Source organism: Typopeltis vanoorti, chromosome 10 (assembly GCF_054136105.1).
Source record: "Typopeltis vanoorti isolate ZY-2024b chromosome 10, IOZ_Tvanoo_1.0, whole genome shotgun sequence".
Taxonomy (NCBI): Eukaryota; Metazoa; Arthropoda; class Arachnida; order Uropygi; family Thelyphonidae; genus Typopeltis; species Typopeltis vanoorti.
Window position 1 is genome coordinate 35433199 of NC_143558.1, and position 16083 is coordinate 35449281.

At 34.4% G+C, this 16083-nt stretch overlaps 1 protein-coding gene across 1 annotated transcript in view; it reads right to left on the bottom strand.

Annotated features, from left to right (window-relative positions):
• The window catches only part of mus81 (mus81 structure-specific endonuclease subunit), a 135952-nt gene that overhangs the window by 36738 nt on the left and 83131 nt on the right, over window positions 1–16083 (bottom strand). Inside the window, exons 8-9 of the mRNA XM_090399263.1 lie at window positions 9019–9126; window positions 2142–2245 (exon numbers count right to left, since the gene is read on the bottom strand). Coding sequence (XP_090255389.1) covers window positions 2142–2245; window positions 9019–9126 — 212 coding nt within the window. The remainder of the gene's footprint in view (window positions 1–2141; window positions 2246–9018; window positions 9127–16083) is intronic.

Consider the following 16083-nt stretch of genomic DNA (forward strand, 5'->3'; position numbering starts at 1 on the left):
CGCCCAAGACCAGCTAACTTGGTTATGGCTGAGGAAGATCCTTAAGCTCCTCACGTCGTCAATGAGAATCGAATCCAGGACACATGGTTGTGAAGAGCATAGCCACTAGGCTAACCACGTGGACCCATCGAACATAAAGAACATAATCAAACTAGCCAAGCGTAAAACTTGGCTAGTTTGATCCTTATGAGAAATATCAGGGGTGCTGTCGAATATCATAGAAAAATACTTTGCTTCTTTTACTTGCTCGATCACTTTTCTTCTTACTTTTTCTCCCAAAATTTCTATAGACTCGTCCTGAATAGTTCTCAATCGCCGTGGCATGTGTTTTATTTTTAAGAATTTGAATTATAGTATGATAGGGAAATGTAACAGTTTTGTTATATTTATATTTTATTTATTTTAGTTGTAAGTATAGTTGTTAAAAACTAATTATTAAGTGGGGGGTATTGAGACAGCTTTCCCATGCCCCCCTCTAATGGATCAAGTTTTCACAAGACACAACTGCTCTCTAATTAAACCTAGGATATAGCTACATTTATGTTGTGAAGTGTTCTGAGAACATGCAGCCTTGTCATACTTGTTACAGTAGGATGATAATTGTCCCTGGCTTGATTATGACAAGTTACTCTTGCTTTATTTAAAAAAAAAAAAAGAAAAAAAAAAAGGAAAGACTTAGAAAGCTGGTTGTGCTTTTTATGTAAAATGAACTTTTATATGTTAAGATTTTCATCATTTGTTGCTGGAAATTATGATTGTACTTTTCACTTACCAGTTTCATGTAGCCATAAGCATAAATAAATAAATAAATTAATTAAGTAATAAAAATTAACATATTAACTAAGTTAACATAAATAAAAGAATCGTTGAAAAATAAAATTGTGGCTCACGTGAAAACCTCCAAAAAAAGTGCCGCCCAGGGCGGACTGCTCCCCTTCGCACCCTGCTAGCTATGCCACTGAGCTATATTGTGGGTTTGAGTAGAGCGGCAGCCCAAGACCATTTTTTTAAACTGTTCCATGAAATATTGGCAAGTGGAGGGGTAAAGTAGAAAGTTCAGTCTGTTTTGTAGGTTTTATCGTGCCAGTAAAATAACCAGAATGCATGGTAAAAGCAAAACAAGATAGATATATCAGGGAAAAATTGATATGATATCAGGTTAGCATATTAAGTAAATGTATCGTATTATGGTTTTTCAAATATATTTAACAGTTGTGAAGTTATAAAAAAAAACATCTAATATGGGTAATTAAATGTTAATGGGCTTTTGTTGTGTAAAACATTTATGTACCACTACCTCTGATGATGTAAGTCTTACAATGTACCAAACTCGTCAGGTTTTAATTGCTTATTTTTAATAAACTCCTTATTTAAATTACAATGTAGTCTCAATACCAAAAACTTCCCACAGAACAGATATGATTATTATAGTAGATTTCATTATAGCAATCTTGTAGGGAATCCAGTATAATTTGTTATAATGATTAGTTTGCTATAATAAATTTCTCTTAGCACAACATTGTATCCATGGAGATTTGGTTGGAACGTTTTGGTAATTTGTTGTAGTGAGGTTTGTTATAACATTGTTCATTATAGTGAGTTGATTGACTATCATGTTTTCATGTTTTATCCTCTTAATTTGTTAAAGAGAATTTATGAACAACGACCTTAAAATCAAGAAAAACTGAAGGAGTTAACTATACAAATAATCTTCTTTTGTTAAGAAGAACTCACCTGTCAGCAGATATGGTGATTAGGATTTATTTAGGCAGCAAAGGCACTGAGGTAAGTGTATTATGTAAGTTAATTACAAGTATTAATAGCAGGCTAATTTGTTAATTTTGCAAGAGAAACCAAATGCTAATTTTGTATGAGACTAGTTAACCACCTTCAGTTGCAAAGCTGCCACTATTAGATACTGAAGTATGGTGTTATAACCAAGCTGTTATTAAAATTTTTATGCTGGAATAGCCTCTCCCTCCCCAATTCCTGAGGAGGGAGAGGCATATCTATATCTATCTATCTATCTATATATATATATATATATATATATAAAAGACTTAATGTCAAGTGTTGATGCTATATTCAATGGGCATTATACTAAAATTTTACTAAATTATGTCAGAGAACTTTTTACATACCTTGCAGGAGATGGAAATCTTTCAATCACTGACGCCGCTTTTTCTACAGAGAGTCCATTCAACTGCAACAAATGTTTTGCAAACATTTCTTTAACAGTCCATCTCTGAAAAAAAAAGTTAACACATATCACATATTGAATAATTATTTTCTTTTTATATAGTCATTAGCTAAGACTATCCTCACTGTTTCTCATGATCTTTAAATTTTATGTAAATACTTAACTCGTTACAGCCAATTTTGTTATTTCACTGAAAAAATGAAGATTTGAAGTGGCTCAGTCATATACTAAGAAAAATGGCAAAACAATAATGCTATTTAACTGGATCCAGGCCATCAGCAACAGCAATGATGCTAAACTTAATTTTTGTTTAAGATTCTTTTATATACACACAGAGCTGAAAGCAAGAAGCTCTTTTTCTGACCAAAATTTTCTCTGGAATACCTACTATTAATCTTATAATACAGACTGATTATCTTAGGATTAAAATTATCAGAGGTGATTTTAATTCCTAGCTACTGGTGTCAGTGTTGATGTAAAAATTTTTTTGTTTTAGCCTATACATAGATGGCAGTAAAAATCCCATTTTCAAATTTGCCACTGAGATACCTACTACTAAGATGGCATTCAAAGTGTTGAGTGATTTATTATCTACCTAAGTGCACTGTGTTATGATAATAGAGAATATTATATGATAGCTGCCAATCCCATGAGGGGAAGGCATCACCTTACTGCTAAAGATATAGTTAAGTTAATATAAAACAATGAATCCTTATAACAGTCTTCATGAAACACATAGAGGCTATTATAAGATGCAAGAATGTGTTATGCTCTAACATCATTCAGTAGTTGTGTGATGTGCTCAGCGAAAGTTACTTGTGAATTTGATAAAAATTTTAACTGTCTTTGAATTGACAAGATGAAGAATAACTGTTTTATAACGTAGGTTATACAATAATCAGGATTTTTATCCATTCATCTTAGCTTAATATGAAACAAATAGGCTTAATAAATAAAGATAATTTGGCTTTTCCAAATGGAGTAGGTAGCATTCATTCACAATCCTAACTGGCCATTATATGTATATAATTATGCGTATTCTGTGGGTGATTTTTCCAATGTGTGGTTAAAAACCCAGTTTTTTCTTCTGGTAAGCAAAACTTTATACTTGAACTGTGGCAAAGATTGAGTAACCCAGAGAATGAATGAAAAAACAAAAACATAGAAAAAAGTTTAAAGTCTCTCTTCAAAAAATGTGCATTTTTTGTCTTGTGTAAACTTTCAGAAATATGTAAACAATAAATATTTACTGACAAAAACTGTATGTACTAATCTAGTTAATCCCCATGGGAAGAAACATACAATTTTCCAGGTATTTGATGAAACATAATTTATATTTATTAATAGAATGTTTTTAATTCTGATTATATGGTAAGAGTTGATATTGCTTTCTCGGTATAAGAAAGATAACTCTCACCTTGATGGATGTATACAGTGGGATAAAGGCACCGTTTTTACCAAGATCAATGACCAGTCAATTGAATGATAGAGATAGCTAGAATGCTCACTTAAATCTTGAGAACTTCCACATTTCTTTAAAAAATTATGCACATCTACACTGGACTAAAAACATACTACGAAATAAAGAGGAAAGCAAACAGAAGAGAAGAATGGAAGAAAATGCTGCTGAACTACCAGTGATAAGACTGATGCAATAGAAGAGATGCACATCTACATGTCATCTAATCGTGGATCATTTATAAATAAAACATGGTTACACAGTGAGTAATAGCAACCATTTTGAACACACACTGTCAAGGTCAAAATATTATGACCATCACCATGCACCATGGCAGTTCACAGGTTCCCTCTTGCTGCCAGAACTGCTATGTAGACTTTATATGATCTATGAACATTGCAGGAAGCATGTTGTAGCATGCCATCAAGATTGATTCCCAGAGATCTGCAAAAGATTCAGGTGGAGGATTCAAATGCTGGCTCTTTTGATCTGTATAATCTGAGAGATTCAAATTTGGTAAATTGGCAGTCATGATAACATGCAGAAGTGCTGCATGTTCAGCAAACCACTCTTGAATGATATGGGTAACAATGCAAGACATTATCTTGCTGGAACACACCTGTCCTATCCAGGAAGACAATCACCATACCTAATCAGCCACAGCGAATATGCACTTTGCAGCATTACGTGTATAGCATGTGGCTATCAGGACTCAAGTGGTCCAATGACATCTCTTCAGATGTAGATGTTTAGGCATATGCATGATACCTTTACTGATGCCTATTTAGAGGCACATATGGAGGAGAATACATTGGATTATGGTTCTGAAAGACATACCTATTCATCCACTGGTTAAATTCCATTGTCAGACAACCATTTCTTTCTTTTTCTATGGGCTTACATAAAATAGAATGACCTGCATCCACCACAAGCACAAATGAGGTGTAGACCTCATTACTGGGCCCAGTGACTGCTATTATTATTATTATTACCCAAGACCCCATGGAGTCAAAGACTCATCTGGGGGGGGGGTCCTTTTATCAAACACACAGCTCATCATACCATGCTTTAAACACACTCAAATTCTCTGCAGACACCAAACTCCCAGGCAAGGCATTCCAATCATTCACAACTCTGCATGAAAAAACCTGCTTCTCACTCTCCTACTCACACCCTCTTTATACAGTTTCCAGGGATGACCTCTGATTCTTCCCTGATCTCCCACTATTTTCTGTAGAACATCTCCAGCATTGATCCTATAACAACTCCTTAATAACTTGTTGGTCTCTATCATATGTCCTCTCCTCCTCCTCCTATCAACCAGACTCTGCAAGTTGCATCTCAATCTTTTTTCATACTCGACATCACAGAGGTTAGAAACTAACTTAGTCAGTTGCCTCTGGACCATTTCCTTTCCAACATCTCTTCAGCTTTCTGAAAACCAGGTGACCAAATCTGGGGACAATAGTCCATGTGTGACTTAATCAAAGCCTTATACAATGGAACAAGAATCTCCCTACTTCTACAATCAGTGTCCTCCGCATCATTCCCAGAAGCCTTTTTGCTGTCTTTACAATTTTTTGGCTATGTGTCGCCTAAATTTCAGATCCTTATCCACTATCACCACTAGATCTCTTATTTCCTTGACCTCCAACAATATATCCTCACCAAGCATAAATTCTGCATCCAAATTTTAAAACCTTACATTTTGCAACAATGAACTCACATCCCCATTCCCGTGCCCAATCACTCAATTTATTCAAGTTTTCTTGTAAGGCCACAACATCTTCTGTACTCTTCATGGTTCATCACAATTTTGCATCATCTGCAAACAACTGAATATCTCCATCCAAATCTTCACCAATATCATTAATATACAAGTTAAACAGCAATGGCCCTAAAACAGACCCCTGAGGCACACCACTAGTAACTTTCCTTTTCCTGGATATCGCTCCCCCATACACAACTTGTTGATACTTATCAGATAGCCAGTCTCCAATCTAATATCCAACCCCATCCACTCCAGTTTGACTATTGACTTATCATGCAGTAATCTATCAAAAGCCTTTGCAAAATCTAAGTATATTACTGTGTATACTTCTCCATTGTCCATGGAAGCAGTCACCTTGTTGTAATAAGTAAGCAGACCTCCCTTTAGTAAATCCATGCTGTCCATGAAAGATAATACCATTGTTGTCAACCCAATTCTGAATCCTAGTTCTCACAAGCTTCTCCAACAACTTAACCACAACACCTGACACACAGATAGGCCTATAGTTTCATGCTTGAGTTCTATCACCTCAAGCATGAAACTATAGGCCTATCTATAGTTTCATGCTTGAGGTGATATGAAGTGGCACAATCTTTCCCTCCTTCCACTCCTTAGGAACTTGACCCAGTGCAAGACTCGTATTAAAAAAATATGTCAAAGCTGGCATCAACTCCCTGGCACATTCCTTCAGAATATGTGGTGATATATTATCAAGCCCCACAGCCTTATTTACATCTAGTTTGCTCAACTCCCCATACACCTCTTGCTCACTTACAGTTAGTCTCTCTTCCCCATCATCAACTGCTCTCAATCTCTCCATGGAGTCACATTCACAAGATTGAAAGACCTTTATGAACTGCTCATTAAGTATCTCCACCAAACATTCTGCAACAGCTGTCTTTATACCATTTTCTCCAATCAATGTCATCCTTCCATAATCATTATTTCTTTTGCTGGCTACATATCGAAAGAACTCCTTTGGAATTTTTTAGGCTTCATTAGCTAACTGCTGTTCATACCTCTCTTTAGCTACCCTCATCAACCAAGTCACCCTCCTTGCCTGGTCTTTGTTGTCCGCATGGAATTGGTTATTTCCACTTCTCTTATGCTGCCTCCATAATGCCCCTTTTCTCTGTATCGCATGCTTAATCTCTTTATTCATCCATTTCACACCTACCTTATTTAACCTTCTCACCCTTGGAATACATTTAGACATTGTATCTACTAGATAGTTTTTGAAAATCCCCCAAGCATTGATCTCTTTTCCAGCTAACTCCTCATTCCATGCTACACCTGCAAGCTGTCTCCTGAGCTCTTCATAATCACTCCTCCTTGTAGTTCCACGTATACCCTTTTCTTACAGAGGTCCTCACACTACTGGCAACCACCCAGGTAATCACCTCATGGTCACTCTCACCAATTGGTGGGTGATATTTGACACTTCATTTATAATTACATCTTCTGATGAGATGACCAAATCGAAGACCCTCAATCCTCGTGTGCCCTCTGTTACATACTGTCTGAGATAGTTATACCTCAAAAACTCAAGAAACTGATTTTCTTTACTTATGGTTGCTATCTCATTATTCCAGTCTATATTTCCATAATTAAAATCGCCCATTATGATCACTCTTTTCTCATGTGCTTGGCTAATTTGATCATACATTTCATAGTCACAGTCATCCACATTTCCTGATCTATAACAACATCCAACAAAGTATTTCATTTCAGTCACCTCTATCTCACACCATACTGCCTCAAAACCACTGGCACTATTTCCCTCTTGCATCTCTACTTTGTATGGACATAACTCTTTCTTTATCATCAACAGCACTCCCCCTCCCTTTTTTACCCCTTCTATCTTCACAAAACACATCATATCCTTCCATCTCTATTCCTGTCAGGATGTTGTCCTCATCTAACCATGTCTCACTTATTCCAACAATTTTTGGATGAAAAGACTTAATTAGTGCAACCATTTCATCTGCCTTGTTTCTTTCACTTCTAGATTTTTGTATATAAACACAACAGCTAATTCCTGGATCTACAGCTAGTTCCACTGATAACACTCATTCGATGACATCTCTCCATGCTCGACTGGGGCCATTTCCCTTTCTGCTTATTCATTTTAGAACCCTCTTCAATTCCAACTATTTCCTCTTGATCCTTGTAGACAGGTCATCCTATTCCTTTCCTGTCTACACATGCTCCCATTTTCCATACTCATGCCACTTACTTCCTCATTCATAACCACCTCTTCAATCTCTCCTGTAGTTTTAAACAGCCTAGAGTATTTCCAATACTGTAGGCTGTTTGCAAACTGTTGTAGTTCAGGTGTTCCAAGAGTGGAAGGATACTTGGAACACCTGAACTACAACAGTTTACAAACAGCCTACAGTATTGGAAATTTCCTACATACTGATATTCTTCAAATTTATCTATAACCATGCTTTTTTTTTTTTTTTTTAACTTGGAAAAAACGAAGGAAATGGTATTAGGTGAGAAGAACATGAAACAAAAGACAAGTGGATGGAATTGATATAGAAAATGTAGAACAATCCACATATTTGGGAAGTAAAATGATGTATGATTTGGCCTGTAAAAAAGAAATAAAGATCAGGATTGCAAAGGGAAGAACAAATCTGAAGGCCATGGATAACATCTGGAAATGTAAAGTGATCAGCCTGCAAACACAACTAAAAGTGGAAACATGCATCTTTAGTGGTGTCCTGTATGGATCTGAAACATGGGTAATAAATAAGGAATGAAGAAAAAGAATTTTGGCATTTGAAAGAACTTGCTACAGGAAGATTCTAAGAATAGGATGGGTACAGAAAATCACAAATGAAGAGCTCTATCAGAAGATACAACCAAAAGAGAATCTTATGCAGAAGATTATAAAACAGAAGCTGCAATTATTTGTACACATCAGTATGAGTGAGGACCAGAAGATAAAACGTTTATGTTTGGTATTATGAATGGTGTAAACAGAAGAGGAAGACCATATAGAGACTGGATAGACGACATAAAGGACTGGTGTGGAATGGATGCACAGAAACTGCGACACTGTGCACTGGACAAAGAAAGGTGGAAGAAAGTGATGGAGGCACCGGACACAACAGGCAGTGAGCCCATGGTTCATGATAATGATGCTTTTTTTTTGATATCTGTCAGATCACATCCCTTGCCTATGTTAACCAGCAACTTGGAATGAACAGTATGTCACTCTGCCTCCTGGCAGAGTGGAACAGGCGATCGTTTAAAAAAAAAAAGGGGAGGGGGAGGGATGGATCATGATTCTGACCAGACTGCATTGAATTTGTAATATTTTAAATGTAACATTCATTTACATCAGTACTGAATAATCCTTTACTGAGGTATGCCAAAGTGTATGGTAATATTTCTGAAGAAATTTCTTACTTGATTTTTTCTTGAAGCAGAATTAAATTCTGCAAATACATGTTGCACAGGGGATCAGGTGTTCAGATGATCTTAATACTTCTCTAAAGTGGTGGTAATATTTTTCAAGAAAATACATGTTACTAACAAATTATTTTTAAAATACTGAGAAAGAAAGGAACTGCTTACTTTATTTTTTTTAGAAGCAGAATTAAATTCTGCAAATGTCATGAATGTATTAGGACTGCATGAAGGATCCTGTAATTCTTCTTTTGTTCCAAAACCTAGTGTCTGACACTATAAACCATTTAAAAAAAAGTAATGAAGTTAACTTATGCAGCAGACTAAAAATTGAGAAACACTCACAAAACTATTATCTGTTAGTTGTTATTTATAAATGCCAACTTAGTTTGTAAAACATGCAAGATATGTGAAATAAAGATATACTTTGACATTTTTTGGATGATAAGAAACATGCTAAAAATACATTCTACTGGAAATAAAAATGCAAAATTTTATATCCATGAGCATATTACTAACTTACTGCAAACAGAATCCCAAAATAACTCTCAAGAGTCTGCTCATTCAAATGTAGACATGATAAAATATATACTGTATAAACATTTAATAAAACATTTAAAAATAAACAAACATTTTTTATACAGTATAAATGTTTAAAAACTGACATAACATCGAATGTCAGTTTTTAAAAAGACTAATTGAAATTGTGTTTATTATTAATTAGTATTGTTTTTATTATGGAGAAATGAACTGTGTTTAGTATTAAGTGTATGGTTTTAAAATTATGGACAAATAAATTGTGTTTAATAATAAGTGTATTGTAGTTTATACAAGCATATTCATAAAAATAATATCTAGGTATGCAATTGTATTATTTTTTCTTTCTAATATTTCTGTTGTTGTTTTGCTATCTATTTTTATCGAGTTATTGAGAATTAAAAAAAAATAGGAGGTAGATTTAACTCATCACTGATATAGTGGATAATGGTTATAATGAGGAAATTTTGTTGGCCCTGTGGTGCTTGTTATAACCAAGTTCGACTGTCTTTTAAATTTTTGCTTCTTCCTTATTATGGTTGTAATGATTAGATCTAACCATTGCTCAGAAGTTCCTGGATGATGTCTGATGGCAGTGCATGTTGTTATACACATTCTTGTAGTTCGCATTGCCCACTATGACTGATACAAATAATTTAGAAGGATTTAGGTCAGGTGACTGAGGAGTGTAATTGTTCTAAATCAGTCAGTCCATCTTTCAGGAAGCCTTTGATCCAGATATCCTCAGGCCTTCCAGCTGAAGTCTGGTGGAGCTCCATCATGCATGAACCATAATTTTTCTCCTCCATGGCAAGGAAACTTGTCAATCATGTCATGGAAGATGTTTTCTGTGGAAAGAAGTTGCATGGCAGACATATAGTCATGTTAACCCTTCTCTCTCTCTCTCTAAAGATATCCATCCATAAGTTGAAGAATTGCTGCTGACATCTTGAATGAACATTGCCTCACCTGTGAAAAGCACAAAACAGAGAAAACATTAATATCCTGTATACTCTCATACAAACTTACTATTGACAGAATACAGTCAGTAGTGATAGTCATGACACTTCTTCTGTTACAATAGTTTATGGGTGCAAATGCCTGAATTCTGTGCCATTGGATGCACTATGTTTTCCTCAGCTTCTAGTAGCCTCAAAGTCCTTCATTTCATGGTACAGAAATTGTGCAGGCTCACAAAGAAAGTAATGAAGATAAGTGAACATTCAAGAATATAGAATTCAACAACCAGGGAAAGCCTCTTGATGAAGTCAATATGCTTTATGTACATTTCCATTGGTATGTCCATAATAAAAGTGCATACTAGCCACTTCACTCACTAAATGAGAACTTGCCCGGTCTGTTTGTTTCATTGCAAAACAGTGAAACAAATAGCCAACCACTTGCTGATGGTAAACTTCTTAGACTAAACAGAGCTCAAGATACCTCTTGCATATTATTCTGGTTGTTTACAATCATGTGATTCATCAAGTTGCATCTATCTGCTTTGCACTTTGTCGGCATTTTGTCACAATTAATGGCTGTATTGTGGAAATACAAGGTTTTTTTATTAGTTTGGAGGTGTAGAATACACTTTTAAAGTTCATGAAGAGGATGTAAAATCACCCTGTATATAGCTTCACTAGCTTTACCCAAGTTAGAATATTGATGGATGTGCAAGAAGACAGGAAGATAATGTGAATGTAAAATCAGTTGTATGCCTATATTATTCACTGTTATTCATCATCTATATGGATCACATTATGAAGAAATTTGACATTAAAGCAGTATTCAAATTAGACATGTTAATGCTCTTACTTTCTTTAAATGTCATACTTTTAAATAAATACACTGTTTTTAGGAATTTTTAATGAAATTGAATAACTGCTATGACAAGTATGGTATAGAAAACGTCACCTGCATTCTCAGTGGCAAACTATATTAGTAGAAAAGGAAGATATTTCATGAAATATTGCAAAATATTTCAGTATTTAGACACAATTTGCGAGTTAAGTTCGATGCTATGTCATTTAGTGCCCTATAAAATAGGTGATTTTATATGTTTTATTGGTTTTTTCTTAGAATAATTAGTGTTATAGTATATTACTACTAGTTTTTGTTTTGTTTCATTTTATTTGTTTTATTTTATTTGCTATAGTGGTATCTCGCTAATCCAAATCTCTTTAGTCCGAACCCTCCAGTAATCCAAACCGTGTTTTGAAAGAAAAAAAAGTTTATTTATTATTTTGTGTACTATTATTTTTATTTAATAATTATTATTTTAACTATTATTATTTATTTTATTATTATTACAGTACAGTATTTTTTTTCATACTGTTGATTGTATGGTTATACTGTAGGCCTATTTTGATTTATTGTGTGTTCACGTTTGCTTGGGAAGCCTTCAAACCTGAAGGAATTTGAGCATCATGGAAAAAACTGTAGCCTTCTAGAATTTACCAAGATACACAAAAAGAGGAAATTCAAAATATGCATAATTTGGTTAAAAATATAAATCCAGATGTTGAAATTTTACAAACAGATGTTACGGAATGAATTACAGGTAGAACGGAAAGTGAATTCGAAATCAAATCAGATGCTGAAATTATAAATATGACGCTACAGAATGCATTAGAAGATGATGATGAAGATAAAGAACTTGAAGAAAAAAAGTAAAACATGAAGAGGCAGTTGACAGTTTTAATGTGTATAGAATGAGCTAAGCAGAATGATATGCCATTCCATAAAATTTTATTGCTAATGCAGCTCCAAGAAGAAGCATTCGAAAAAAGTTTAGCTTCCAAGAAGCAAAAGAAAATCAGTAACTTTTTTAAAAAGACATAAAAAAACTTTCTTTGTGTGTTATTTTCTGAAACTTTTTTTTGTGTTATGTACAATAAAGTGATATTTTTTACTCTAATTAAGTTATGTACTGAACTATGCAATTTTATTAAATCAGAATCCTCAACAATGCAAACTAAATTTTTTACTAAAATATTTTTTTTTTAAGTTTTACATTACAGTACAGTAGCTTTTTTTCTATCAGTTACTTCATTTATTTACAGAATAAATTTGATGTACCATTAAAATCTGATTATTTTTGTCTTAATAGTTATTGTTGTCTCTTGGGGGGAAATTCGCTAATCCGAATAAGCATGGTTTTTATTATTTCGGATTAGTGAGATGCCACTGTGTTTCATAATATATTTGTTGAGATATTACAATATAAAAGTAGTATCACAAAAAATAAGATTTGCAAAAGAACAATAATGCAGCTCTAAAAGGAATGTTAACATGAATAGTGAAGTTGATAACAGGAAAGCTTGTACTCAGTTCAGTATCCAGTAGATAAACGAACGAAGATGATCTGAAAATTTGGAATTTAGCTGACCAAATTGTACTCTCTGTTGGTTTAAACTACAAATGCATGTGATGATACAACATGATGAGATTTTATACTGACTGGGACATCGCCCGGTTAAACAAGGCACCCGCTGTTTCCATCAGAGAACCAGGGTGAACAGCAAAAAGTCAGCTACTGGAACAAGCTCGAACTCAACCCAACATCAGAAGAACTGAAGATAGGAACCATCAATATAAGGAGTATTAATGGAAAGGAAATTGAACTTAAGGAGAATTGAAAAAGTACCAAGTGGACATAATTGGCATTACAAAGACAAAGAAGGCAAAAGAGGTAAAGTTTGTGTCGGCGATGGAGTCTGACAAGATCAAATAATGCTAATGACAATGAAATGCTTCACTAAATCAGCCTTATGGGTGCTAAAGAAGTAATCATCATGATGACTGATTATTCAACATTAATTGGGTAGTGGTGAAATCTCATGAGAAAAAAACGAAGCTGAATTTATTGAGCTGCTACAAGAAAACTTCCTCGAATAGCATGCATCATAAAGGGCTTGAGTTCAAAAAATATTAGACCTGATTATAGTGTCAGAGGGGTTTCAGTTAAAAATGTGTTGTCACCTTTCTTTCCACTGTTTGATAGTGTCTGCAGTCAACAAATTCTCAATGTGTCCTTAATCTACCTTTCACAGTTTGGTGAGTGTTAAAGATATAATCTTTATAGCACTCTCCACTCTATATGCATCACCTTGGAAACCAAGAGACCAGATCTGCATACAGTAGTCAGGTGAGCTTGTATCAAGGTGTTACAAAATTACCTCCTTATCCTTATATGCCAATGCTTATTTCTGCATTGCAATTATCCCCTTAGTTGTATTTGCAATCTTCACTATATGGTCTCTGAATTTCAGCTTCCTATCTACTAAAACTCTAAGAACATTAGTCTGATGTTTATTCCACCATAATCCCATCAAGATAATACACCATTAGATCTCATTTTACCAAATTGCATAACTTTATGTTTACTAACATTGAACTGATAGCCATGATCGCAGTTCCAGCCTATTTAAATCATTCTGCAAGTAGTTTTGCAGTTATGAAGAGATTTATGCTTATTTCTTGACAATCTGTATTGTATGTCATTGTGTATGCTTCTACTACAAAGGTCTGTATCTCAGAAATGCAAGGTTTCTGCATTCATGCTTACTGGGACCTTTTCATAAATTTATGACTGTAGTGGAGAATTGTATTCCTGTACCCTGCATAATGCTCCCACACCATATGTAACCATACTTTGTAAAGCTTTTCTTTTAGTACCTAACCATATGTTCTTTCCGAGTGTACAAAACTTTAATCCAAAAATAACTTCTTATATTCCTATGATAAAATTTTGCCCTGACAATTCCCCTACTTGGGATAAACTCAACTTGTTTTTCCCCAAATATGCTTGGCACAAACCTTACCTGCAATGCTCAGTAGAAAAATTTTTCTGTAATTCTTACACTCAGTTTCATATTCCTACCCACCACTTTTTAACTGAGTATTCCAAATGAGAGCTCTACTTCAACCATCTAAAATATGACTAAATTATGTAGCATAGCCACAGTAAAACTTTTCTTTCATTTTGTATTTGATCATTTTCTACTGCTATATGTCACTGCTTATTTCATTAACAGCTTGAAAAAGCTTAGAAATGGAGGAAACAGTACTGTAAAATGAATAAAACATGATAAATGTGGAAAACTGAAGATAAAGATATTCTAGATGTCTGGAGTAATTACTTTGAAAAGCTGTTAAATGAAAAAAAAAATCAGTGACAGAAAAGTAGCAGGAAATATTCAAGAGAAATCCAAACAGGAGTATACATCAATCCAAAGGTTAAAAAAAAAAAATTAAAAAAATGTGAAAAGCATGAAATGTGGAAAGGGAGTAGATGATATCTGATAAGAAATATTGATATAAGTTTTGCAGCAGAGGCTGCACTGCATAATTCAGAAGGCCTGGTCAGAAGGTTGAATTCCAGATGATTGGAGTAGAGCTCTCATAGTTCCTATCTGTAAAAAGGGGAAATAAAACTTCCTATCTATAAAAAGGGGAATGAATATAAGAATTACATAGGAATTTCTATACTAAGTGTTCCAAGTAAGATTTATATGTGAGAAGAAGTTAAAAAGAAGTTAAAAATCATCTATCATCAAGGATCATGACATTCTGCATCAGTGTTTTCAGGATGCCCAGTTTTAAATTTGGCCACCCATCTGGCAACTCTTGGATATGCTGGGGCACAGTACCCTAAAGTCTTACAAAGTTTGGTGAATCTCAATTTGTAGACTTTTCTTGAAGCACGAAAAACTTGAATTTCTTCAAAACCTCTGACATGTCTTCTTATATATCCTAAAAGAACAAATTATCACAATTTGATGAAACATAGGGGTTAAAGGGTTTTAGATATGTTCTTTCTTGTGGTTTATAGTAGTTACTTTAATATCATTTTTATTATAGGTGTGTTCGTCAGAATTTTTCAGTCCCCCCCCCCCCTCAGACTCAAGTTTTGTTGATCTGGAAAAGACATACAACAAGGTGTCCAGATTTGCCTTTTCAAAATATTACATTATATGGAGTAAATGGAACATTATACAGAGCAATACATGATCTATATTTAAGTTATAAGTCAGCAGTTAGAACTAAAGGAAATACAGGAAGATGGTTTGATGTAAAATCAGGTATAAGACAAGGGTGCACACTGTCAGTGAGCAAACAGATGGCAGCATCAATGGCAAAGTCATATTAAAAATGAAGATACTTAGAAGGATCTTGATACTGTTAGCATTGAAGAATGTGTGCGAAGAACTAATCTATGACTAGGATTGATTGTTCCTAGAAGACTGAAATACTAGATATGATGGCATCAATGTGCTGACAAGTAATAGACTAATTTGGAGGGAAATTGTTGAAAGAGATTAGTAATAATGTAAACTAAATTATGTAGTATTATCACAGTATTCTGTATACCTCTTGAAGGTATATATATTGGGTTGTTGCAAATGAAATGGCCGTTGAATGACTGTCACAGGTTTCTACTGGTTGCTGAAGAAAGCAAGCGCTGAGGTATATGCAAATTTTTTATGTCATGTGACAGCCTCATATGTGGGTGATGCAATTGTAGTATTTGTTTCGTTCAATGAGCATTAAACATTGAATACTACTGACATCAAGTCAATCATGGAACCCAGTCAATTAAGGTTGCTATACCTTTACAAGTTCAAATTGGGAAATTCTGCAGTGGCTGCAGTAAAAAACATCAATAAAGCATTCGGTGGAGGAACAACTAATGAG